The 27,160-nt window shown below is 43.7% G+C and overlaps 1 protein-coding gene across 5 annotated transcripts in view; it reads right to left on the bottom strand.

The window, feature by feature from the left end:
- GNL3L (G protein nucleolar 3 like) overlaps nucleotides 1-23,504 on the bottom strand; it is a 29,008-nt gene extending 5,504 nt beyond the window's left edge. For 2 of the 5 annotated variants that reach the window (XM_049644637.1, XM_049644642.1), the window contains exons 1-14: nucleotides 21,107-21,172; nucleotides 15,068-15,146; nucleotides 14,472-14,512; nucleotides 13,484-13,591; nucleotides 12,608-12,724; nucleotides 11,751-11,834; nucleotides 11,448-11,583; nucleotides 10,509-10,612; nucleotides 8,624-8,768; nucleotides 6,384-6,471; nucleotides 5,704-5,878; nucleotides 5,475-5,617; nucleotides 5,033-5,169; nucleotides 3,092-3,219 (exon numbers count right to left, since the gene is read on the bottom strand). In XM_049644637.1, the coding sequence (XP_049500594.1) occupies nucleotides 3,092-3,219; nucleotides 5,033-5,169; nucleotides 5,475-5,617; nucleotides 5,704-5,878; nucleotides 6,384-6,471; nucleotides 8,624-8,768; nucleotides 10,509-10,612; nucleotides 11,448-11,583; nucleotides 11,751-11,834; nucleotides 12,608-12,724; nucleotides 13,484-13,591; nucleotides 14,472-14,512; nucleotides 15,068-15,101 (1,440 nt within the window). In that variant the 5' untranslated portion in view covers nucleotides 15,102-15,146; nucleotides 21,107-21,172. Of the gene's footprint in view, nucleotides 1-3,091; nucleotides 3,220-5,032; nucleotides 5,170-5,474; nucleotides 5,618-5,703; nucleotides 5,879-6,383; nucleotides 6,472-8,623; nucleotides 8,769-10,508; nucleotides 10,613-11,447; nucleotides 11,584-11,750; nucleotides 11,835-12,607; nucleotides 12,725-13,483; nucleotides 13,592-14,471; nucleotides 14,513-15,067; nucleotides 15,147-21,106; nucleotides 21,173-23,408 lie in introns of those variants that run through there. The other 3 variants (XM_049644638.1, XM_049644641.1, XM_049644639.1) reach the window with 3 other exon arrangements.
- Between the last annotated feature and the right edge of the window lie 3,656 nt (nucleotides 23,505-27,160).

The raw sequence follows: 27,160 nt of genomic DNA, 5'->3' as shown, positions 1-27,160 counted from the left end.
CTCTCTCAAAATACATAAACTTAAAAAAGAACAGGTAGAACTAAGCTCCAAGTCTGGCTCTATCACAAACTAGAAGGTGCTTCAGTTAATCTCTCAGCTGCAGTTTGATCATCTGTCAAATGGGATAGACAATGGGTAGCTTGCATGGCTTTTACAAGAATAAAATTTAAAAAATGAGTTACTTGATTAATGACAATTGGTATTATGATGATTCCTTTTTTTTTAACTCAAGTTAATTAACATACAGTGTAGTCGTGGTTTAAGGAATAGAATCCAGCGGTTCATCTTATATGACACCCAGTGCTCATCTCCACAAGTGCCCTCCTTAATGCCCATCACCCCTTTAACCCATCCCCCACCCACCTCCCTTCCAGCAATCCTCAGTTTGTTCACTCTGTATTTGAGTCACCTGTGGTTTGCCTCCCTCTGCTTTTATCTTATTTTTTCTTCTCTTTCCCTATGTTCACCTGTTGTTTCTTAAATTCCACATGACTGAAATCATATTTGTCTTTCTCTGATTGACTTATTTTGCTTAACATAATACCCTCTAGTTCCATCCATGTTGTTGCAAATGGCAAGATTTCATTCTTTTCCTTTGCCAAGTAGTACTTCATTGTATCGGCTTTATCTATTCACCAGTTGATGAAAATTTGGGTTCTTTCCATAATTTGGCTATTGTCAATAGTGCTGCTATAAACATTAGGGTACATGTGTCCCTTCAAATCAGCATTTTTGTATCCTTTGGATAAATACCTAGCAGTGCAATTGCTGGGTCATAGGGTAGTTCTATTGTTAATTTTTTGAGGAATCTCCATACTGTTTTCCAGAGTGGCTGCACCAGTTTGCATTCGCACCTGTAGTGCAAAAGGGTTCCCCCTTTTTCCACATCCTTGCCAACATCTGTTGTTCCCTGAGTTGTTAATTTTAGCCACTCTGCCAGATGTGAGGTGGTATCTCATTATGGTTTTTATTTGTACTTCCCTATGATGAGTGATATTGAACATCTTTTCATGTGTGTAGATATATACACACACATATACGTATTAACTCATTTAATCCTTGTAACAATGCTATGACAAACAAGGCACCTAAGGTCACACAACTAGTAAACAGTGGAATAAATATGAACCCTAGCAGTCACGCTTATATGTATGTATGACTACCCACCACCCTATAGTGGAGAAAAGGCAAGACTACCAAACTACACAATTCTGGGGTTGCAGCCGGGGGCACCATTCACAATATAGCACATCTAAATGGTATCTCCCAGAGTTGTACAATGAAGTGGTCCTACTCAGGTTCCCTGAACCTGAGTCTGAAACCTGTAGCATAGAGTGGGGAACTACTATAGGTCCCTGAGGAAAAATGGTATGTCCTGGGGCTTATGGGCTCATTAAGAAGTATTACCAGAGGATGGCCTTAAACATACAACTTTACACTGGTTTTCCTGTAAGCACCAGGGGAATGTTTAAAATTGTGTGAGGATGAGAATGGCATGATTCCTGCCACTACCTCAGTGCAGGCCTCATCATCTCTTATAGAATACAGATGACAGTTTCCTTCCTTGAACCCCTGCCTCCACCCTGCTCCCTCTCTTTCTAACCTGATTTTTACTCCGGCCACCAGAGTGATACCTATAGTACACAAACCTAACCACGTCACTTCTTTGCTTAAGAAACCCTTCCAAATGGTATGTAGCCATCAAAAAGAAAGGACAGCTCTTTAAGTAATCACGTGAAACAATCTACAAGATGATTTTGTAAGTGACATAAGCAAAATACGGAATAATATAAATACTATGCTATTATTTGAACTAAAACAGATCTCTGTATCTCCTTACACATATATATGTGTGTGCATAAAGATGGAATAGCTATGAAAGGACATTCAAGTCTGTCACCAAGGAGGGGACAAGGTGGCTGGGAGACAGATGCCAGAGAAACTTTTCATTGCATACCCTTTAGTACCTTTTAAATTTTATGCCATGTACACATATTACCTAGTCGAAATATAAATGTAAAGATATTTTAAATAAAATCAGAAAAAAAGGAAAATGCTTTGACAGAAAAAAATAACCAACTTTCAGTGTTTTCCTAATACCCATGGCTTAAAGTCAAACTCAAGGACTGCTGTAATCTGATTCCAGATTCATCTTTTCTTGCCTCCATTCTCATTCCAACTACTCTGCACCACAAACGATTTCCCTAAAACACCACACTATCTCCTTTTTGGGCCTCGGCATAAGCACTGGCTGAGCTCCTAGCCATCGGCTGCTGCCCCCCACCCCCTGCAACTTGCCCAGAGAATTCCTCAGCCTCCAAGAGGTGATGCAAGCATCAAGGCCTCCAGCAAGACTTCCTTGATTCACAAGTAGCATAGTTACAGCCCTCAGATCCATGCTTTCCCAACCTCTGCTCCCACCTCTAGTCTGTGTGTCTCCCATAACAGTACAGATGTCTGTATCTAAAACCCATTAAACTGCAACCTCTCAAAGGGCAGAGATAGGAGGACTAGCAGAAGAAGCTGAAAAGAGCCTCCAGGAATCATAGCATGGCATATTGAGTTGATCATGTAGGTGCTGGGGAGCCGTAACAGGGGAGGTGACATGGTCAGACTGGGCCATTAGAAACCATGGGACATATGTCCAAGTGAGAAAAGGTTAGAAGCTTAGACTAGGGTTATAGAAAGGGTAGGGATCAAAAGAAGCAGATAGTTTCTCAAGAGACTTAGGAGAGAGAGGCCATAGGACTTACTGACTGTATGGGACACTGGATGCTAGTTGGAAAGAAGAGTCAAGGATAACCAGGTTTTCAACTTGAACAACTGGGTGGCCAAATGGGGATACTTATTCTCTAGGCTGGAGCCAGGCAGGCAAAGCTCCTTGAGAGAGTATGCCTCTTCCTTGGACCTGCCATTGCCTGGCAAAGGATACACACCACCTGACACCCAGGGAGCCCACAGGAAGTGAATGAATGACCTACATCTCCCCACCATTATAGGCAAACCTTGTGGTAGCCAGGCAGAAGGGACCAACCACTTCCCAGAGCCCTGGGTAGAGGAGAGGGTTGCTATGAATAAAGAGGATGGGTACCTTATACACGGTGGTTTTATTTTCCATGGCATCTGCTATTTTCATCATCGGAGAATGGAGCCACTTGATCTCCATTTCAAGCGGGTCCACATCACCCAACAGTTCATCTGATTCTCCAGTGGCCAAGCCTTCAACACAACCAAAACCACTGTCAGGGCCCTAGCTCCTTCCTGTGGCCAGGCCCCTGATCCCCACTCATCAGGCCTCAGTGGAAAGGATATGTGGACACTGCCCAAGGGAGTTGGAAAGGAAGACTCTTTCATTCCTGCTGGGAGGACACATGTCAAAGGATTAAAGGCATGTGAGGATTAAATTCACCTGCTGGGAGCTGTTCTTGGAGCCTTACCTTCCTCATCTGGAAAATGAGAATATCACAAGTCTATGACATAAGGCTGCCGTCACAGCAGAGGATGCCTGAAATGCACTGGTCTGAGACACTGCTCAGTAAATGGCAGCCACTGGGTTTCCCTCCCTAAGACCAGGCCTCTCTCCCCCTCGCTCTGGCCCCTTGCCTGGAGTTGGTCTCCACTGCAAACCATTAATGTAACCCATTGCCCTGGGCCCACATTATCCCACCTACTTCTAAACTTTGTCCCTATCCCTTTCCTCTAATCCCTACTCACTCTTCAAGATACAACACTAGGACCAACTCTTCTAGGAAACTCTCACCATTAATTTCTCCCTCTCCTCAATTTCCCAGACCTCAATATTTTGCCAAAGCACATTCTCAGTGATGGAGCCCCTTTTGCCCTCACATGCAGCCAGGGTCAAGCATCATCATAAGAACGTGAGCTCTAATTCTCCCCAACTGCCCACTTGGTAGAAGAGGGAAGTAAAGTTCTGAAAGGCAATGGACATGCCTAAAGCCACATGGAGAATAAACTCTAGAGAAAGCAAGTCTCCTTGCCCTCATCTAAACTCCAAGGCCTTTTAGGCCCAGAGAAGGAAAGCAAGTGGCCCTCAAGAGAAACAAAGAAACCAGAAGGCAGGCCAGCTAGGGCTTTTTCCACTACCCCAGACAGGTCCAGAGAACACTGGGCACCTTTCCTAGGTGAGATAGAGATGGGGGGGAGGAGCCATAAGCCAAGTTTGCAGATAGTAGTATCTGAAAAGAACAAACTTCCTACAGAAATTTCTGAAAGCCACACCTCTGAACCCCAGCAAATGATCATCTTAATAACACCTAATACTCACCAAGCATGTACTATAAGCCAGGCACTGCTCCAAGTGTTTTTACATATTAAGTAAGTCTTCACCAACAACTTATCGGGTGAGTGCCACTGTCCCCATTTTATAGATGATGTCATTGAGACATGGAAAAATTAAGTAACTTATGCAGCATCACACAGCTAGCAAGAAACAAAACTTGGATTTGAATCCAAGCAATCCATTTTTTAACCACTTAGCTACACTGGGCTAGGACTGTCTTAGACCACAGGGCAGAAGAGCTACTTTAAATGCCACCTCTGCCTGCCACTGACCGGGCACCATTCAGCAAGTATCACCTTTCTGTGACTCAGATGTCTCCCTGCCAATGGGGGTAAGAATGAAAATCTAGGAATGGACATGCAATGGTTGAGGCAAAGCCTAGGGCAACAAGAGAGAAGGGGTTTTGCATAGGAGTGTCTTAGTCCATTCCAGGTCCCAAGAGATGGGGAAAGGACCCTCATATTTCCTGAGCACCCCACTGTGTACATAGTACTTTGCTGACTTTTTTCCTATCTACCAAAAGACCACAACCACCCCCATGGTCCAGATTAGAATTCTCCACCTTGTGGGAGAAAACATTAAGCTTAGAGTTGGTTAAACAATTTTCTCAAAGCCAGAGTAGGGCCAGGGCAGGGGCGGGGATCAAACATGGGATTTGTTGTTGGGTCTGTGTGGCTCCCACCCAGGGCAAGACAAAGTGCTGGGCAGGCCATTCCACTTGCCCCCACTTACATTCCATGGTATCTTCATTGGCCTGCTCGGTATCCTCAATGTCAAAGACTTCAGTCATCTCCTTAATGATCTCAGCACTGAGATGAGCAGGCAAAGTGTGGGTGGCAGGTGGGAGTGTATAGAAGCTGATCTTCCCACTGCATTGGGAGGTGGGAGGAAATTGGTGATATCATTAAGAGAACAAATGACCAAAGAGAGGATGAGTTCCCAAGTCAGAAACAATGAGGAACAACAAGAAAACCCACAGTAGCTTCAGAACAACAAGTTGAGTTTCTGGATAACCACTGGCCATAAATTCCTGATCAGAACATGACCTGGTGCCTCAGCCTTCCCCTGCCCTAGGACCCAGGATGTCAGGCTGTCCATCACTAAACACAGATGCACCCCTTTGTGGAGCATGACTCTCAGCAGGTCTCACCCTGACTCCTAGCCCCGTCCTCACCTCACCCAGTCAGCCAAAACAGCTTTGGCTGCCTGTTCCTGACTGTATACGCCTCCCTTCTTCTTCTTCCCCAGGCGGTGAGCCACCGCAGTCAGAAAGTGCTCAGTGGTCTGGAACCCAGAGATCCCATAATAGCTGGAAATCTGGTGAAGAAAGAAGGAAGAGAAACAATGAGGAAAATTGAGGGGCCCTTGGAGTGAGGCAGGGTATGAGCTAGAGCCTTCTGTACCTCCTCCATGTTACAGCGCTGCAGGATGGTCTCTACTGGGGTCACAGGGTCTGCCAACTTCTGTACATGGATACAGTTGCGCAGGATGGTGCCCACCTCTGAGTTTGGTCCTGGGACAATGCCTGGGGCATCCAGCAGCCTGATGAACTTGTCCAGATAGACCTCCTGCATGAACCTAGGACAGAAAAGAGGAGATAAGAGAGAACACAAGACACTGATGAGCCGGGATGTGTCTGGTATCCTCTAGGCCCCAGGCACACAGCTGGGAGAGGGGTGAGGGGAAGATAGCATACAGATTAAGATGAAGAGATGTGGGGCTGGGGCTCTGCGGCCTACAAACCTGGGACTAATTCTAGTCTAGTCCCTGGCAGTGAGGACTAAGCTGTAAGACCATGGACAAGCTTCTGACTCTCTGAGTCTCTGTTGCTTCATCAAAGAAATAGAGTTGCTTATCTGTAGCCCAATCTTGCATGGCTGCTAAGAGACCTCAAGGAGCTAAGGGGGAAAGCACCCAGCTCGGTACCTGGCCCACACCAAGGGCTGTTAGTGAGACTCCCATGCCCAGAGGAAGAATCAGAGACTGGGCCAAGATAAGGAAAGGGGCAGGGGCTGAAGTCATGGGAGATGGAGGAATGGTAGGGTAAAGGAGCTGTGGAGTCAGGGAACAGGCAGGTGCTTACTTGGTGACCCCAGGAACAGCTCCCACACTGCATGCACGGCTGCGTTTCAGGCTATTGATCAGGCTGCTCTTCCCAACATTGGGAAGGCCTATAAAGGAACAACAGATGGCTCAGGGCAGGAAAGGCCCTCAGGAACACTTGGGCCAGCCTGTGTCCAGGCAGGAACAATGACCAAGCCATGGGGAAGCCAAAAACAGGGCGTGGCCTCCTACCTTCCCATCCCAGGCCCTGGCCAAGCCCCAACATGGCCTTCCTAACCCTTTCCACCATTTGTGACCATACTGGGTAAACATGTCACTCTCTAGATGTGACACTCACCTCCCACCTACAACCAGCTTGGGAAAGGTGCTCAATGCAAGGCCTCCATAACATGATCCAACAGAAGGTAGATATCAGGACGTGTCCGTGAAACAAAGAACCATCTGTCCTGGTGTAAAATTCACCTGGTGGGGAATGGGAGGGCCCTCTCCAGATGTCAGTCTCTCAGTGCAACTGTCTGCCTGTGGTGCATGTTTTTCTGTTCAAGCATCTGTGAGCACCTTTAGGCCTGTGGATGTCTTTGTGTGCTACTCCCTCACCAGGTCTCTCATTCTCACCATTATCTTTCTCTGTGTGCTAGAATTTATACACAGACCACTCTCTCACGGATGTGCCTATGTGTATGTATTCCTCATACGTAGAAGTCTGTACGTCAATGTGTGTGTGTGCGCGCGCGCGCGCGTGCGCGCGCGCGCACACACACACATGCATATCTCGGTTGTCCTCATTCTAAATGTTACTATTTACTTTTCCATTTTTACTTTCTCCCACTCAGTCTTTTTCTCTATCATATATGTCTTTCTTTGTGTATCTCTATCTAAACACCTATTTCTCTGCTGATTTGTCTCCTTATCTCTCATTCTAGCCATTGTCCTTTCTGGTTGTCCTCACCCCACCAATTCTGCCTCTTTTTAATTCCCTCTATGCCAACTTCTCCCAGTCTCTTTTGGTGTTCCTTCTCTCCATGGGCTTGTCTCTGTGTATGCCTCTGTACGTGTTTCACTATGTCTTCTTCTGTCTCCCTGTCTACATCCCTAACCCCTCTCTCTATCGTTATTTCTCTATGAATATACATCTATCTCATCATAGACACGTTTGTATATTTGTCTCCTTCTATGACTGGGTATGTGACTGTGTCTGAGGGTTAAGCGTACCTGGGCACGTGTCTCTCTGTGCCTCTATTTGTTTTGCAGGGAGCAAAGTTGGGATGAGTGTGTAGGAAGAACTTGGTTTGCATATATTTTGCCTCTGGGTCTGGATATGTTTGCACAAGTATAGATCTGTACATGTATTTGTGGACCTGCATGTGTTCACAGGTGTGTGTGTGTGTGTGTGTGTGTGTGTGTGTGTTCCTCCATGTCCACTTCTTTGTTCCTGGCTCTTTCCATGTGTACCTCCCTCTCAATCTCTATCCCTGTGTCTGACTTTCTCATTCTTTCTTTGGTATGGAGTTCTGTCTCTCTAGATGCATGGAGTGTCTAGCCCTCTTATGTGTCTTTCTGCAGGTCTCTGTGCACATGTCTGTCTCTATGTTGCTTCTGGTATCTTTTTGTTTTCATTATCTCCCTCTCTCTACATGCCTCTGTCATTTAAATCCATCTTTCCTTTCTACTCCCCACCAATCCCACCATTTCCCAGTTCTTTTTCTAGGTCTATTCAGGTCTGTATATCTATACCTTTTTCTCAGTGTCCAACTCTCTCCAATGTCTTTCTCTCTTGGCTTTACTTCCTCTCCCTGACAGTCTATCTCTTTTTCTCTCAATTTCCCTATTCTCTCCCCATCATCCTTCCTTTAGTGCCCTGGGTTCCATACAGGCCCAAGTTTGAGCATCAGCTCTACCTTGCCTCACACAGCGTTGATCTCCCCACAAGTCCCTTTCCCTTATCTGGGCCTCAGTGTTCTTATCTGTAAAAGAGATATGTTCACCCCTCCCTCCCCCAACAGTTCTGGTAGGATGAGATGGCACCAACACCAAGCATAGCCCTGTGTATTTGGTCCATAGCTCTAATACTCAATGAATGGTGGTGATTCTGAGTATGCCTTCCTACATTCACCAATACATATCACAAATCACAAAACCCTTCCTGAACTGCTCCTCTCTTCCCCAGAAGGGTAACGTGAAGCTCCCAGAGTCCTTCACCCAGCAAAACCCCTGCCCAAGGAAGGAGCCTGAGACCCATGACCTCCCTCTAGGCCTTACCCACAACACCCACACGAATATGGGTGCGCACTTCACCAAGGCGGCAATAATTCCCCAAAACCCTCATGAGGTTTTCAGCTCCAAAGCAGGCTTTGCTTTTCAGCAGTGACTCAGAGGCTTGATCCACTGGCACAGTGCAACGATTCTGGAAAATGAGGGGTTATTACAGAAGAGGCATCAGGTGGGAAATGTGGTCTGAGTCCAGATTTCCAGCTTCAGTGAAACTTTCAGGGCCACCTCCCTGTGATCACCAAGATCCCCAAGGCTGAAACTGAGGGCTTCTCACACAGGTCCTGAATACCTGCCATTTCCCTGCTTGCACAAGGCCTCTTTCTCCACTGTCACTGCATCTTCAGTCTTCTCTGTCCTTCCCTCTCTCTAGACACACAGATCTCTTGCCTCCTTCAGCAGGGGAAAGACAGCATCCTGGCCTCTAGTCAAGCCAGGTTTGAATTCCAGCTCTGCCTCTCACAGGTGTGTGTGCATCAAATCCTGTTCCCCTTCTCTGGGCCTCAGTGCCCTCATCCGCAAAACAGGTACACTACCTTCCCTGCCTGTGTTGGCAATATAGCGCCTGGCCCATAGCCTACTTTCCCTTGATCCCTCACATAGGACAAAGCCACTCCAGCCTCCAACTCCTTACTCCTGATGCCCTTCCATCTCTTCCTCTTTCCTTACTCACCCAACACAGCAATGCAAAATAGGAATTAAGCTAAATATCCATCAGTAAGAAATAGGTTAAGGAAATATATCCTTAAAGTGGAATACAAATGAAAGAGAGATGTCAGAAGAGGATGCTCACCACGTTTTTTTTGCCATAAAGAAGGCCAAAAATTATAAATGAGATATCAGGTTTCTCCCAAATGAGTAAAGATTAAAAGCTTTAATGATATCAAATGTTGGAAAGGATGTAGGGAAATAAGCCCTCACACATTCATCTACCCCAGTGGTAGGTAGATAAATTGGTATAGTCACTAGAAGAGAGGCAATTTGTCAGTGTCTGGGAAACTGTAAAATACATAAAGTATATGACCTAGCCATTCCACCTCTTAGTACCCAACCTATACAAACACTCACCCACCAGCCAAGATAACATGTGCAAGGGTGTGTGTTAAAGTACTGCTTAGAATGATTAAAAATTAGAAACTAACTTTATTTAGCATAAGAAAAGTACACCTCTACAAAAAATTTGCCACAAAAAAAAGCAAGCCCCAGGATGACACATATGAATGACACTTCCAAACACTTCCTTCTCTATTTCTCTCTATATATACATCTACATACATATAAAACAAAGAAAAACATCTGAAAAAACAGCCACCAAGCTAACAATGGTGGTTACCTGTGGGTATGGATAAAGGAAATTGGAATTAAGGATACTGGTGAAAAGTCACTTAAGCTGTCTATAATTGCTTTTATTTTTTCTACTTTAGGAAATTCTACACCTTAGTGCAAAACTGAAAACATGTCCTGCGACACTCAGTTTCTCTCCTCAGAAGCAACCATGTTACTATAATACTTTAACATTTTACAACAAAACTGTGTTTCTGTGTTAATGATATAATTAGAAAGTAGTGTGATTTGTGTTAAACAGAAAAATGGAGACATTTTTTTAAAAGTTAACAAATAGCTATATTTTCCAAATTTTCTAGGGACAGTATGTATTATCCTTATATATAGGGAAAAAAAGATTTTCCAAAAATCTAAAATATAGAAAGGAGTAAAGTGAAACAAATATTAAAAAGTCATCTAGTAAAGCAAAAAGCTCAAAGTTGAGGCCCAGTTCAATTACCAAAGGGCTGGAGGCCATAGTCCAAGTTATGACCCTCCAACCCTGGCCCTAGGGTACCCTGAAAGAGGCTAAATGCCCCTAGCTCCAGCTTACCAGGTTTTTGACCTGATGCTGTGTGCTGGCCTTGAAAGCCACCGTTGGCAGCTCATTCCGAAGGTAATCAAGCCACTTCTCCACAACCTCTTTGGGGACCAAGTCTGGGTAAAATAGAAAAACATAAGACTTAGTAAGGAGAACATCACTTTGATGGCTCACTCCAAATATACATCCACCCACACCAAGGCTAGGCCCACCTCCTGCCAACAGATGTCTCTCCCTCACCCTACCAGTACCTGTCCAGTTCCCAGGTTATAATTAGAAAGGACAATTTACTCTAGGGGACCAGTTGGCCCTCCGTGAGGGGACCTCTGTCCCTTACGGAATTAATTGTTTGGTCCCAGATGCCTTCCTTCCAAGCAAGGCTTCCTGAAGATTTGTTTCCCATCCTCTCTGTGGATCATTCTAGGTTGGGCCAAATGTCAAGAATAACTCTGAAGAGAAGATGGCTACCATTTGTGGAGTACTAACCATGCATATACCAAGCATTTTATCATGAATTCTCACAGCAACCCTATGAGGCTGGAACAATCACAGCCCACTATACAGCTGGAGAAATGGAAGCTCTGAGGTGACATGACTTGTCCAAGATCCTAGTGAAAATGACAGTACAACTGAGATATGACTCAGATCTCAGTGACTCAAGCCCATGTGATCTTGTGCCCTAGTCTTTGGGTTCCAGCTTAGGGTAGACAGGAACTCTCCCAACTTCTGTTATACGGTGTGTGTGTGTGTGTGTGTGTGTGTGTGTGTGTGTGTATCTTTCAACAATTAACTTTACCTCTCAGATTCCCGGCTTTAAAAACTGGATAAGAATTCCTACTTTGCAAAACTGTTATAACTACCCTTGAGTTGCTGAGTCTCAGGGTCTGGTTGGAGCTAGTCTTTCAAGGTTTGGTCCCTGCCCTGCCTTATCCAATTCTGCCCAACACCTACCAATCTTGTTCAAGACCAGGACCAGCTTCTTGTTGCCTTCTGCCTGCAGGACAGCCTCCTCCATTTGGAAACAGCGACAGCCCAATGGGTCTCTGGCATCCAGGACTTCCAGAATCACATCAGAGTATTCCACCACCTTCAGAGCAGAGGACAGAGGATGAAGGCAAGGAAAGCACTGGGTATCAATCACAAAGGCCCAGGAAAGAAAAGGTCTCCGTCTCAGTCAGGAAAAACAGAAATGGAGAAGAGATGGGACAGGATTGGTGCCCTCCCTAAAGAGCCTTAAGAAATGGGTCCCAATACCTTACGGAACTCCTTGTAATAAGCCTTCCTTGTAGCCTCATCATCCAATTGAGGAAACATATTTAATTCCTGCAAAACTTCCTCCTAAAGGGAAAAAAACAGAGAGAGAATGGTCCAGGGAAGAAAGAGGGAGTGAAAGTCAGGTCTTTGGAAACCATGACAGGCTGAGGGAGCCATGGGAATCCCAGCCCACCAAAGAGTAACTCTGACCAGCCAATAAAGCTGGGAACTGGAAGAATGGATAGAGCCACATGGTGCATGTATGCATGGTGCAGGCACATGTGTGTGCCTGTGTGTAAGTACGTGCTCAAGTACTAGCTAGAGACCTGAGTATGCATCTGTGTATGTAAGGAAAGAATGTGAGAGGGAGGTATAAGTGAGAAAAACAACCTGTGGGGGGAACATGGGATGGAAGAGGCAAAATATGCACTTTATGTTAGAAAAGGAACTTTGAATTGGAAAGTGCATATTCTGTGAGATGAGAATATGTGCCAGAAGGGCAGTAAGAAGTCCAAGAAGGAAGATGGCACCCCCCTCACACGCACTTTTCTGTTAACACTTCCCTCACACTTATACCTTCTCTCCCCCACTGTCCCCTGGTCTTAGGTCTCCCTTCTCCTACTCCCAACCCCATCTTTGGGTTCCAGCTTAGGGGTTTTCCAGTCACAGATAAGGCTCGAAATGGCCATCTGCCTCCCTCTCATCCCTCCCTTCTTCCCTTTCCACAGTTTCCGATCTTCACTGCACTAATTCCCTACTTCCCCTCCAACAATCTCACATCCTCCTTCTTTCCCTTTCAAGATGCTTCTGAGCAAACCCAAACCAGTCTGACCCAGAAGCAAAGGCTGCTCTCTTACCTTGTGCTCAAACTCCTCCTGGCGTTGCAGGGCATCCTGACAATAGCTCTCGATGGTCCTACGTCTGTGTCTCTCTTGCTCCCGTGCAGCCTGTTGCTTCTCCCTCATCTCCTCAACCTAAGAAGTGAACACACACCAGGACTACAGCTGACTAGATCTGTAGCCTAAGGTAGGGATAGGAGACCTTGAATAACAGGGAGCAGGTGACAGAGGGAAAAAACAGTGTTGATATGGCAGAGGTAGGAGGAACAGGGATACAGGGAGAAAACAGATATAACAGCAGGGGATAAGGGGCTTGAGAGAAAGGAAACAAGAGATGAAGGAAGGGAAAGTGTGGCAGAGAACAAAAGAAAGAGGGCATGTGAAGCTGAGAATGTGTTCTAGGAAAAGGGAACCAATTAAGACCAGAGGGAGAAAAGAGGACAAGCTCCTGGGATGCTCCATCATTTAAAGAGCAAGAAAATGAAGCAGCAGCCAAGGAGACTGGAAGAGAGGAAGGAAGACATCTAGGAGAGTGAAATGACAAGAAAGTCAAAGGGAGGGTGTTTCAAAGAAAGCATGGTCTCAAATCCTGAGAATTCAGATGAGATGACAGAAGGAAACTATCCATGAGTGTGACTATCCATGAGTGTGATGTCAGAGAATGAGCGGACAGTGAGGCTGACAGGATTCAGCGGAGCAGCAGGGCAGCAATGGACTGGGAGGTGAGCAAATGGAGACACTTAAATCAAGTATCAAAGTGACTACCTTCTCTTCTTTATTCTGCAAACAGCCTCAACAACCCTAACAACTCTGGTCTTTGCCCTTCCCTTCACCACTTCTGTGGACCTGGCAGTCAGGACAGGCCCTCTCTCTCCCCCAAGGTCAAGGGCTTACCCTCTTCTTCTTTAATTCAGCCTCCCGACTGGCATGATCATTGGAGTGAACAAACTGGGGAGCAGAGGCTACTTTGGAAGCTGCTTTCTTTCCATTCTGCTTTGTAGGCTGGTCACCGCACAAGAGGAAACAATCAAACAGAGCTAATGAATCCATAGAAATCACCCATCCTGGAGGGTTGCTCAAAAGTAAGCAAAAAGAAAGGCTCCTTTCCCACAGGTCTGCCCATCTGGCTCGAGAGAGACCCTCCCTCTCCTAGACAGGGGTTGACTGAGGAACCCCAGGAAAGGTGGAGACAAATGGAAAAGTTTCCCAATTAAAGGCCGAGAAATGCTAAGTAGCTCTCAAAGTGTGGTTCTTGGACCACAGCAGTGACATAACCTGGGAACTTGTTATAAATGTAAATTATGGAAGGCCATGACAGACCTACTGAATCAGAAACTCAAGGCTGGAGGCTAGCAATCTGTGTTTTAACCAGCCCTCCAGTTAATTACCCAAAACTAAAAAAGTGTGAGAACTTTAACACACTAAAATTTAAGAACACTGCTCTGGACCATCTTACTTGTCTACACCTTTCCTAGCAGGACCAGAATCTGGAGCCAAAGATTATATTTTGGCCTCCCTCCTCAACAAGAGCAATTGGGACTTGGGAACCAGACATACTCAAGTTCCAGCTGTGCTACCTTGAACCTAGGAACTTTCTCACTAAGGCTGTTTCCTCATCTTAAAAATGGGACAATCGCAATCCCTACACCAGGGTAACTCAAGCACAAAGCAGTACATGGCTTGTGGTGGAAACTTAATAAACACTGACTCTGTACTGCAGCCAACCAGAGAGGGGGGAAAAGCCAGATCCTCTAATTCCAATGTGGTGCTCTATCTGGAATGATCCAACATCTACTGGCATTTGTAGGCCTCTTCCAGGGCAGGCAGTCCTGAACTACCCACAACAATGGGTATAGCTTACCTGAGGGTGGAGCCAACTTACCTTCTTGCAGCCTTTGGAACCTTTACCTGGTTTTTTATTTTCTACAAAAGAAAAAAAAAAAAGCCATTATCCACCTACCCAACATCTGTTTATACCTTAATCAAAGTCAAGTCACACTGGGAACCTAAGGAGGATTCAGATACCATGTCTGTCCAGGCTCAGAACAAGAAAGACATGAAGATGGCAGCAACAGGGTCAGAGGAAGTAATGGATAAAATATTTGAGGCATTATTTTAATGCAAACTGAAATAATGCTTATGGGAATTCTGTGAAAAGTGACCTGAGTGCATGCTTGTGACTCCTCTCTCTCCCCTAAGTTTTGGCTGGGGGCAACTCACCAATTGCCACACCAAGCTGAAGTTGGGTGCTGACAGCATGGGAAGGTAATCTGAGGAGTCCCAGGTGGCTAAGCCAAGGCAGATACCCTCAGCACACAGGGAGAGAACGGCTCCTTCCTGCTGATCCTGCTCTGGCCATCACCTCCAAAAGGACTTGCCCTATTTAGCCAAACTGAGGCCTCCATTGGATATAAGGAAGCGAGAGCTCACCTTCTTCAATCACATCTAAACAAAGCCCAAAAACTTAAGAGGCCTCACCCTCTTCATGAGAAGTCCCATCTGTCATCCTCATCACAGCTGGCCTCTTGAGAAACAATGGCTTCCTAATTCTTACCACCTGCAAGGAAGCTAAAGGAATTACTAAAGGGGGAAGTTCTGGAAGGTCAGGATATATACAAACAAATATAGGGGCAGCTTGGGATTACCAGAGAGAGGCTCCCCAATCACATAAGGTGGTTCACACCAAAGCAGAGTTAACAAAGGAAACAGAGAATTTAAATACTATTGTAAATTCTTAAGGAGATTCAAGAAGATACTTCAAAAGAACTGTAAGAAAAAAAAATTCCCAAAATTTGATATTAAATAAAAATTCAATAGATGTAGTGAAAAACAGCACAGACATCATTAACAACCAAACTAACAAGCTGGAAGATCAAGGGAAGAGCCTGCTTAAAACAAAACTCTAAAGAAATGGAAATTCTGGGTAAAAATATAAAATGGAGAATAGACTCAGGAGAGCTAATATCTAAATAACAGGAGTTTCAGAATGAGAAAAAGGTATAAATGAGAGGCATTTGTTTTTTTTAAATGATAGATGAAAGTTCCTTAAATTGAAAATAGGCTTGAGGTTTCAGATTAGAAAGACTCATGGAGCAGCAAGATTAACAAAAAAAGACACATCATAGGCATACTCTGATGAAATTTCTCAACTCCAAGGATAAAGAGAAAATCTTATAAACTTCGAAACAGGAGTTTCCAAAGAAGTGAAGAGAAGCAGACAGCCTTCTCAAATCTACAACTCTGAACATTTAAGACAGAAAAACAATTACAAAGTTCTGAAACAAGACACAAGCTGAATTCCTATACCTAACCTTCTTTTACATAAAGGTGAAAGACATTTTCAGATGTGCAAAGATTATTAGCACCTGAATTCGTGTAAAACTATAGCTGACCCCTGAACAACACAAGTTTGAACTCCATGGATCCACTTATACAGATTTTTTATATAAATACAGTGCAGTACTGTAAATGTATTTTCTCTTCCTTATAATTTTCTTAACATTTTCTTTCCTCTAGCTTCCTTTACTGGAAGAATACAGTATATAACACATTCAACAAAATACATGTTAATCGACTGTTACGTTACTGGTAAGGCTTCTGGTCAACAGTAGGCTATTAGTAGTGAAGTTTTGGGGGAATCAAAAGTTATGTGTGGATTTTTGACTGCATAGAGGCTTGAGGCCACTAACCCCCAGGTTGTTCAAGGGTAAACTATACTTGAGGAAGTAAACCAGTAAAAATAAAAATTAACTCAGATAAAGGTCTCAAGCTAAAGGAAACAAATAATAATAGGCAGAAAATCTATTAAAGCTTTAAGTTGAAAAAATAACAGAAAAACCATTAAATCTTTTAAAATGCTACTAATGTAGCTAAGAACTGTAACACATATTTAGAAAAGATTTTTAAAGTCCAGGAAGCATATCATAAGGAAATAGCTCAGCATCAAAGTATCAAATCACTTCAACAAAATCCTGGAATCAAGCAATAGGGGTTGGAAAAGCAAAATCACACAAGCATGCTTAATGTCTTACTTTGGAAGGGCAGGATAAAAATAGTTATTATTTAATTTTGGTAAAGTGACAGAGATATTCAAGTTTAATTATGTTTGATATAAACATGAATGCAATTACTACCATAACCTTAATTACTGGTGGAGGATTTTTTTGAGCTTGAAAAGTAAATAAATAAGGGACTAAGAGGAAACAAACAAAAAATATAAAATAATATGGCAGAAATTAGACCAAACATATGATGAATGTTAATGGATCAAATTTCTCTGTAATAACAACAACAACAACAACAGACCTCAAGTCTCCTTTTCTTTCAAAGTACTCATGTTGCAATGAAAAGAATGTGAGGTTGGGAATGAACCAGGACTGGCCATTTTACTCAACAATTTCCATCTGCCTAACTTCCCTAGAAACTGGGGCCCTGTGCTGGATACAGGCACACAATAAAAGAAAATATATCACTTAGTGAAGGGGAAAACATCTGCTTCAGAAGGGAGAAGGAAGGCAGGAAGAGAGAATGCAAAGTGAAGAAGAGAGGAAGGACACAGTCATCACTCACAGCACCGCAGCACTCAAGGAGCCATAGTTAACCTGTCTTGTAACAGCTTCACAGAGAAAACAACTATCACTTTGTAGACAGCCAGAACCAGACCTAGGTTTCCATTCTGGCTCAACAGCTACCTAGCTACATGACCCTGAAGAATTTTCTTAAGTCTCTGTAAGCCTCAACTTTTCCACCCACCACTACTTAAAGGCAGATCTCTCACCCTAATTCTTCCATCTCTCCTTGGAAACAATTCCCCAACCTTCTGCCTTAATGGAGACTCAGCTCTCCTGCTTCACCTTCCTACCTCTGGAAAGGTGGCTGTTGTTTCCTCAGGTACACGAATACTTTGTGGGCCAACAGGTGGAGGAGGTGTCCTCTGGACTCACCATTGCCAAACTAAAACTACTTCTCCTTCTTGTTAAAACAAAGAAATGAAAAAAAAGAGGGGGAAAACCCTGCTCTTTTTGAGACTGCTACTATCCCTGTCACCTGAGTCACTTTTCCTCATTTATTGACACACCTGGTGCATAGCTTTACTTTCAATCTGACTCCTGCCATCATCAACCTGGGTAACTTTGGTGACCCCAGGGCCCCTGCCAATATGGGTTTCACACTTCCTCAACATCCCCACTCCATGAAGTCACCTGCCTACCCACTGCAGTGGTGATGCCTATGATCATCATCTGTAACTGACTGGACTTCACAAAGCAGTCTCAAACATCCCTCTCAGTCATCTTCAAGCTCATTTGTTCACCCCCTAGAGTCTTCCAAAGTGAAGTCTCCACTCTGTTCCTTATTCATCAGCCATACCCCTACCCTCCCTGCGCAGCACACATTCGTCTGTCATTACAATGGATTACATACCTGTGCCACCAGCCACAGGCAGCTATAAATCTTTTAATGTTTATTTATTTTTGAGAGAGACAGAGACATAATGCGAGTGGGTTAGGGGCAGAGAGAGAGGGAGACACAGAATCCGAAGCAGGCTCCAGGCTCTGAGCTTTCAGCACAGAGGCCAACACGGGGCTCAAACTCACAAGCTGTGAGATCATGACCTTAGCCAAAGTCAGACACTCAACTGACTGAGCCACCCAGGTGCCCTGGCAGCTATAAATCTTTTAAATGAAAAACACATCCTCCTTTTTAATAACCATTCAAAAATGTACAATTAAAATTGTATTTGACCACTCCTTGTAGGGCTCCTCAATAACCTCCCCAGATTTAATCATTATCATTACCATTTGGGTCCAAGGTATGACTGAGAGTGAGGGTGGCTGCACCATGAGGCACCTCCCCTATCTTCCATTGCAGTCATTCCAGTTAGTATGATCATTACTTTAGCTGCAATTTACCAAAGTCTGTGTTTTGTGAATACATGTAAAGGTTTTGTTTAATATTCACCATTTTTCCCACTCAGGTAGAACAATATGATTGTTCTGTAACAGGTAATAAGTCATATGGTTCCAAACTAAAAAGGTGTATTTTGAAAGGTCTTCCACACTTGTCCCTAACCACCGCACTCTCCTCACTGCAACAAGAAACCACTTTATCAGTGCAAATGCAAATACATATGATATTATTTCCCCCCATTTGCTCCCACTGACAATAACATAGTATGTCCTCCTGTTGACAACTTGCTTTTTTCATTTAACAAATAAATATTGGAGATCTTTTCATCTAATATTTTTTCCATACAATATTCTCTATATATAATCTTTCCATATAACACTTCATTTATTTTTTATTATAATACTTAATTTCTTTTAAACTGCTAGGGTTCTTTTGTATGCATACACTCCACTTCATTTAACCAGCTAATTATTGTCTTTTCCATCAGTATCAATAATTTTATTATCATCTGGTATTTGATATTCTTAAAAGTATAATTAATTTTGTTCATTTTTCTTGTGTTGAAAAAAATGATTATTTACTTTTGGTATTCACATAACCACAGTCTGGTTCTTGTTGAAATTTTTGTGTGATATATAAAGTAAATGTACTGAATTTTTTTTTCACCAAGCCCACATAGGCAGGGCCACCATTCACACAGAATATGGGGTCACTGGGTTGCATAATTCTTGTCCAGTCTATAATGTCATTTTCTATGTGGACTACAGCAAGATAAAGGCAGGAAGCACAGAACCAAACCTGCCTTAATGCTCTTGCCTTCCCTCTTATAAGGGAGAGTCCATGCATCACATTTGTCTTCTCTCTCTAGGCTATAAAAGAATAGTGGTAGGAGGAAGAACTGAGTTAGCACACTGAGACATTCTAGTGCCTGGCACACAGTAAGTACCAAACAGCTATGCCTGGTCATGCTGGGTCCTTGGGACACAAAGATAAACGAAATGTGGGTGAGAAGTTAACAGCACAGTGTAGGAGACAGACTCAATCACACAGTGTCAATAGTTCCAGTTCCTGTGGGTGCAGATGGTAGAAACCAAGGGAGGAGCTTAATGGGAGAGATTCCTAGAGGAAGTGATGTGTAAGTTGAAATCTGAAAAACAAGCAAGGGTTATCCAGTTGAAGAATGAGGAAAAAGGGAGGAAAAGAGTCTCAAAGGCAGAAAGAACAACAATTTGTCTCCACTGTCTGGTATATACTACTATTCACCTCAGATCAAGTCACTTAACCTTGTTGAGCCTGTTTCCTCAACTGTAAAATGGGAATGGGGGATAAGGGGAACACTACCTCCAAGAAGTTAGTAAGACAACAATGATACCATACATAAAAGACAAGACTAAACAATTTGGTATATTTGACACATAATGTTACACTAGTTTCAGGTGTACAACATAGTGATTCCACAAAACAAGTCTATGTCTATGCATTATGCTATGCTCAACACAAGCATAGCCACCATCTGTCACCATACAATGGTACTACAGTACCACTGACTATATTCCCTATACTGTACCTTTTAATTCCATGACTTATTTATTCCATAACTGAAAGCCTGTATCTCTCACTCCCCTCACCCATTTTTCTCATCCCCTCATGCCATACTAAGCATTTTTTAAAAACAGAACTACCCTATGATCCAATAATCACATTTCAGAGTATTTACCCAAAAAATACAAAAACACTAATTCGAAAGGATACTTGCACCCCAATGTTTATAGCAGCATTATCTACAATACACTAGCCAAATTGTGGAAACAGCCCAAGTGTCCATCAACTGATGAATGGGTAAAGATGTAATGTATATATACAATGGAATATTACTCAGCCATAAAAAAGAATGGAATCTTGCCATTTGTAAAAACATGGATGGAACTAGAGTATAATGCTAAGCAAAATAAGTCAGAGAAAGACAAATACCATATGATTTCACTCCTATGTAGAATTTCAGAAACAAAACAAATAAGCAAAGTTAAAAAAAAAGAGACAAACCAAGAAATAGACTCTTGGGGCATCTGGGTGGCTCAGTTGGTTGAACGTCTGACATCAGCTCAGGTCATGATCTCACAGTTCATGAGTTTGAGCCCTGCACTGGGCTCTGCACTGACAACACAGAGCCTGCTTCAGATCCTCTGTCTCCCTCTCTCTCTGCCCCTCCCCTCTGTCTCCCTCTCTCTCTCTGCCCCTCCCCTGCTCTTTCTCTCTCTCAAAAATAAACACTAAAAAAAAAAAAGAAACAGACTCCTAACTAAGAGAATAAACTGATAAATAAGAGAATAAATAAGAGAATAAATAAGAGAATAAACCAAAGGGGAGGTGGGTTGGGGGCATGGGTGAAATAGGTGATGGGGATTAAGGAGTGTACTTGTCCTGGTAAGCACTGGGTGATGTATGGAATTGTTAAATCACTATATTGTACACCTGAAACTAATATAACCCTCTATGTTAACTCTACTGGAATTAAAATTTTTAAAAGATAATAATTTTTTAAGTTGCCATGAAATACTACAAATATTCATTAAAGCTTAGCATTGAGAGGGGGTAGTAAAAGAAACTCACTGTGTCTATGTTTCATCATGATGACTGACTTGAAAGCAGGTAGGTTCAAATCTGCAGGCTTTCGTCCTGTCAGAATGGAAGAAGAAGCAATGTGAAGACAGAGAGGGGAACCACAATGCCACAAGCTCCCTTCTGAGCCCCCTGTAGGCAAAATGAAATGTTAAAGAACATGATAACAAAGTCCTAACAACTAGAGGAACCAGAAGGGGCTATAATGGAGTTGGGGCCTGGTATAGCTGAATCTACACAGGGAAGGCAGCATCATACTACCCAAAAGGAGGCTATACCTAAACGCCTCTTCCTGGGTGGAGTCACTGCCTTGATGTATCAGATGGGGTCCTTGGCCCTCAATCCTCCATCCTGTAATATTATATACTCTAGTACTAAACTTCTCTATGCTGAGGGGAGAGGGTATACAAGGACGACCTGTTTCTGTATATGATATTAATAGTATCTCTTTTCCCAAGTAGAGGGTTCTATGTCTGATCTACCCTGGAAGTGGGGGAAAGACAGATACCAGAAGTCTACCCTAGGGGAAAGGGACCTCAGAACAATACTTTTAATCTGTGTTTATGTTATACTGAGGCCAAGAGGTCAGTGAAAAATCTTGGGGGCAGGGAATCTATACCTGCATGTATGGGTTGGGATCAGTTCCTTAGTGAATGGGGGTGAGGAGATGCCTTCTGTTGTTCTACTATGGGGTGCAGAGCAACTGGGAAAACCAGCACAGTGGTTGTGTGCATCTCTGGTGCATGGGAGAGAAGTGAAGGTCTGTATATTTGTAAGTGGTCAGGGAGGAGTCCTGGGTCTCTTTGCCCTGCGGAGGGCTGGGGTGAGGGGGAAATGATGTGCCTGTTTCCACTACAAGGTGACATTAGTTGCCACACTAATGAAGGGGGGGAATCATGCAGCTTTGCATGAATGGGGTCTGCACTTTGCCTGTAGTGGGCTATTCCGGACCCTTCCATGGGAGGTGGGATGGGGGACGATGTGTTTATCTTTTAAATGGGTTGAAGTCAGCATTGTGCTAACACTGAAGGGAATAGGACCTCTAGTTCTCCATACGGGAGTGGCGGGTAGGGACACAGCTATAAGTTCAGTGGATCAGCCCTTACACTTTGGGCAGGCAGGGGTGTCTGTGTTTTTATCCTGGATGGAGAAAGAGATCTGAGCTCCTCCACCTTGGGTAAGGGGGGAGCCCATCTGGATCAAAGGTAGGATGATCGGTGATGTCATTGCCTCTCAACACTGCGGGGAGGGGGGACCTCCACCTCTCTGCTCCCTTGGGGGTCTCTCCTTGCTACATTTGGTGATTCTAAATCCTTGAAGGAAGAGTAGGAGAGGGATGATCTCTCAAATCTGAGCCCCTCTACCAGGGGACGGGGGAAGGCGGGCACCAGGGGCAGATCTGACAGCATTCCTGGGGTTATGGTCTGTTTCTCTTTGCGGCGGGGCATTTGGGGAGCTGGGCCATTACAAATTCGGTAAACCAGTGCCTCCTTATGGGGTGGGGGGAGGAGTCAAGTCTTATTTTCCACAATGGGGTCTCACTCTAGCCAAGGTGAGGAAGATCTGCGTGTTCTCTAAGGGCTGAGAGGTATGCCTCAAACCACTGAAGAGGGGTGATCTAACATCTCTGCAGTAGCGGGGGCGGGGCTTCTGCAACTGGTTACAAGGGGGCTAGGCATGGAAGTCCCCTAGCTCTTCTACCTCGGTATATTAAACGTTTCTGAGCTCCCCTGTACTGGTGGTCCAGCCAGGGTAGGCGGGAGTGGACGTGTGCAGAGGGAGTAATACACCAAAGCCTCTGTCCAAAGGGAACTGTTGCATCAAGGCGGATCTGTGCGCCTTAGCGCCGGTAAAGGCCTGAGTCGCTCAGCTTTTGGGGGAGGGAGGTATGTCTCTATAACCGTGGGATCGATGTCTCCACACGGAGACGCCTGTCTACCCTGAAGGGGTGCAGAATGGGGCCTCGCTATCCTGAAGAGAGGAGGACACTCGATGCTTCTCCACACAAGTGAGGTCTGTGACTTTCTACACAGTATGTCCAGGGCTCTACATCTGCCTAGATGGGGTGAGGCCGTGCCCCTCTACCCAGCAAGAGTGCATTTGGGCACATGCCCATGTGCGGAGCGATCCCTGTCCCTCACCTGGGCCCTTCTACCCTGGATGAGAGCTGGTTCTCTACCTCTCTATTTCAGAGTGGAGGACTCCTCTAGTTTCCACCTCAAATACACGAGCCTTAACGCGCGGCTGACTGGGAGAGTGCTCACAACGAGAAAAGAGGAGAGTCGTCCCTTACCTCCACTTCCGGCGGGGATCAAAGAGGAGAGAATGGCACTACGATGCGGTTGGTTGGCAGGCTGAGCTAACGCGGATAGGCTCCAACTTCCGGATCCCAGCCTTACAGCGCCGGTCCGCCCGCCTTGCTTCGGATTGACAGCTCGCGCCCGCCCATCCCTATTCCGCAGGCGCGCTGGTCCCGCCTCCCAGCTTCCCTGTGCGGTGAGAAAAGAGCCGAGAAGGGGTAGGCGGGGGACCGAGCGGCCGGGTCGACTAGTGTGGCCATATAACTTACTTGTAAGCCAAGAGCTTGTCCGGTGACCTCTGCCTGGGTCCAAATATGCGTGTTCCCGAATTTTAGTAACCAAGCAATCACCATGACCGCATCATACAAGGGTGGGGGTCAGTCCCTTTGTCTACAAAGGAAGATGGCGATGGGCTGGGTGTGAGAAAATGGCCGCCTAGGTCACATGTTTTGCCGAGTGCTCCCCACCTAAAAGTGACTTGGTTAGCCGTTCCCAATTTCTTCCTGGCTTGTAGGGTCCCAGACAAACCCTGAGGCAGCCGCTCCCAGCGCTTTCTGCCGAAGGTCAAATGCATTGTCAGGCCCAGGAGCTGGACAACTGGAAGCCTCTCCCACCCGTTTGCCCTCTTCTCCTCCTCCTCTCTCCTTATCTTTGGCGCCAGAGTGGCAAATGAAGAAGGGAATGAATGTATATCTCTGAAGTGGGTACAAATAAGGATTTCTTTAGAAACTATCTTGAGAAACTCCTGACCTGGCTGGAGAATGAGGTCTCCCCTTAAAAATAGTAAATATTAGTCTGACAATTACTTCTTTGTGATAATTTAATTGCAGCCCCTTCTTTTCCTCAAACCTAAACTTTGGGGGTGGGGCCAAGCCCCCAGTACCTCGGGTGTGTGTTCCTCCACCTCAAAAGTATCCAAGCAGAAACTGATTCCCTCTGTCTACTCCTACCCCTTACATATGCACTACTCACTGTGCCTACACTAATGGAAGTCTTCTAACCTCTCACCCTGGAGACACACAAAACTCTGCACCCCAAACCAGCCCTCACCACCTTGACCCTTCCCCCTGCATTAGCAAATTCTTCCTGTTTAAGACCTAACTCTGGTCACTTCTGTGACCTTTCACAGCTGAGTTAGAAACTCAGAACACCTTTCTGCACTTATCTCTTAATACTGTAATCATTTATATGGCTGCATCTCCACACAAATGGAAATGCAGTCTCACTTCCTGAGACTAGGAGCCATATAGATAGGACTGGGAAATTTGGCTCACCATAAAGAGAGAAATAAAACTGGATCCTGACTTGTTTCCACATAAGATAGTGAAGAGTATCTTTGTCACCCACAACTGGGGAAACACTTTTTCAACAAAGTCCCAAATGTGCAAACTATAAGGGGAAAATGCAATGAAATCTTTGATAAAAATGAAAATTGGTGTTACTACTTCGGAAAACAATTATCAAGTTATCCGGAATAGTTAAAGATGGGCCCTGGGACCCAGGAATTCTACTGGTAATGATGTATATAACCTCTAGACTCTTAGAGAAATTCTTTTTTTTAATGTTTATTTTTGAGAGAGAGAGACAGAGACAGGTGAGAGTGGGGGAAGGGCAGAGAGAGACACACACAGAATCCAAAGCACCCTCCAGGCACTGAGCTGTCAGCACAGAGCCCTACTCTGGGCTCAAACTCATGAACTACAAGATCATGACCTGAGCTAAAGTCAGACACTTAACCGACTGAGCCACCCAGGTGCCCCTGTCCTAGAGAAATTCTTAAGCATATGCACAAGGAGGCATGTGCAAGAAAATTCATTGCATAACTTTGTAATAGAGAAGAAATATCAATCTAAAAGTTCACCAACAGAATGAATAAATTGTAGTACAGCTATACAGCAGCAAAAAAATGAAACAGAGTTGCATATATCAACCCAGATAAATTTCAAAAACACAGTGCTGAGATAAAATACAAATTGTAGAAGGATATGTAGATTTTTAAATAAATTTTTAACTAATCTCTACACCCACCGTGGGGCTTGAACTTTTGACCGCAAGAGATCAAGAATCAGATGCTTTACCGGCTAAGCCAGCCAGGTGACCATATATAGTTGTTGTTTTTTTTTTAATCTAGAAAACAATGCACTGTGTTATTTATAGATTATATAAATATATAACCAATATTTTTAAGACAAGGGAATTAAATACCAAATGCAGAATTGTGATTAGGTCCAGAGAAGAAAACAAAGGAACAGAATGAGAGAGAGATACACAGAGAATTTCAATTGTTTATCCAATATTTTATCCAGGTAGTAAGTACATGGGTGTGTGTTATGTTATTCTCTATACCTATTTGTATAGGTATATTACATACTCTTTTTAGAAAGACTACAAGTATCTATAACAAATTTAATGATGGTTAAATCTAGAAGGGCTTGTCAGAACACTGATTGCTGGGCCCTACGTCCAGGTTTTGTTTCAGTAAGCCTGGTAGGGCCCAGGAATTTGAATTTCTAACAAGTTTCCAAGTGATGATGATGATGATGAAGAAGAAGGAGGGGGAGGAAGAGGAGAATCATCTGCAGCTGCTGCTTGTCCAAGTACCATATTTTGAGAACTACTGACAGAGAAAATGAGATTATTGGTGAATTTTGTTGTCTTCATTGTGCTTTTCTGTGTTTTCTATGTAGTCAATGAATATGAACTACTTTACAGAGAGGTTTTTGTTGTTTTGTTTTTATTTAATTCACCTTAATCTCTACTTCAAACTCTTATTTCCCGCCTGTAGGCATCCATTCTATGGTATTTTATGCAGATTTTTTCTTTATATGTGTTCTTGCAAAATATGTATTGCTGTTTTATGTGCATGTAATTCCCCCAAATTTTTATGTTTCACATTTTAAAAATTCAGAACACTTGAAAGAATAGTACAATGAAAACCCATATACCCTTAATATTTTGCCAGACTTGCTCTACTTCTCTTTTTATTGTATGTATACATTTTCTTTTTTGATGAGCCATTTAAAAGTGGCGGGCAATGTAACACTTCACCCCTAAATACTTTGGCAACATCTACAAGAATAAGGACATTCTCCTATTCAACTACAATACCCTTATTATACTTAAGAAAATTTAACAACAATTCAATAATACTATCAAAGGTACCTTATATTCAAATTTTCAAATTGTGGCCAAAATATTTTTAGATCTAATCATTTTTTGATCCCAGGATCTAACCAAATTTTATGCATTATGTTTGGTTGTTGTATTGCTTTAACTTCTTTTCATATAGAATAGTACTCCTATATTTTGTGTGTTTTGTATTACACTAATGTTTTTGAAGAGTCCAGGCAGTTTCTTGCAGAATGTCCCACATTCTAAATTCATCTGCTCTTTTGACATGATTAGATTCAGGTTAAATATTTCCAGCAATAATCATTTGTTTCATATGGTATCACCTCAAGAGGAACATAACATCAGGTTTTGCCACTATGGAGGAAGCTTTATGTGTGCATTTTTATTTTATATAAATGGTATCTCGTTTCTTATTTTTTTCATTTGGCTTTGTGTTTTTAAAGTCTATCCATATGACTGTGTACACATCCAATCCATTGCTCTACTTGCTCATGCTAACTACAGTGTGCCTTCATATTTTCCCTGAATATTCCCCCAGTGATGGACAGCAAGATTGCCTCCAGCTCCCTGATACCACAAATAATAGTGTGATGAACACTCTTGTGCATGTCCC

Source organism: Panthera uncia, chromosome X (genome assembly GCF_023721935.1).
Source record: "Panthera uncia isolate 11264 chromosome X, Puncia_PCG_1.0, whole genome shotgun sequence".
Classification (NCBI taxonomy): domain Eukaryota; kingdom Metazoa; phylum Chordata; class Mammalia; order Carnivora; family Felidae; genus Panthera; species Panthera uncia.
Note: the sequence above shows the minus strand (reverse complement) of the source record. Positions and strands in the feature narration are given on the sequence as shown.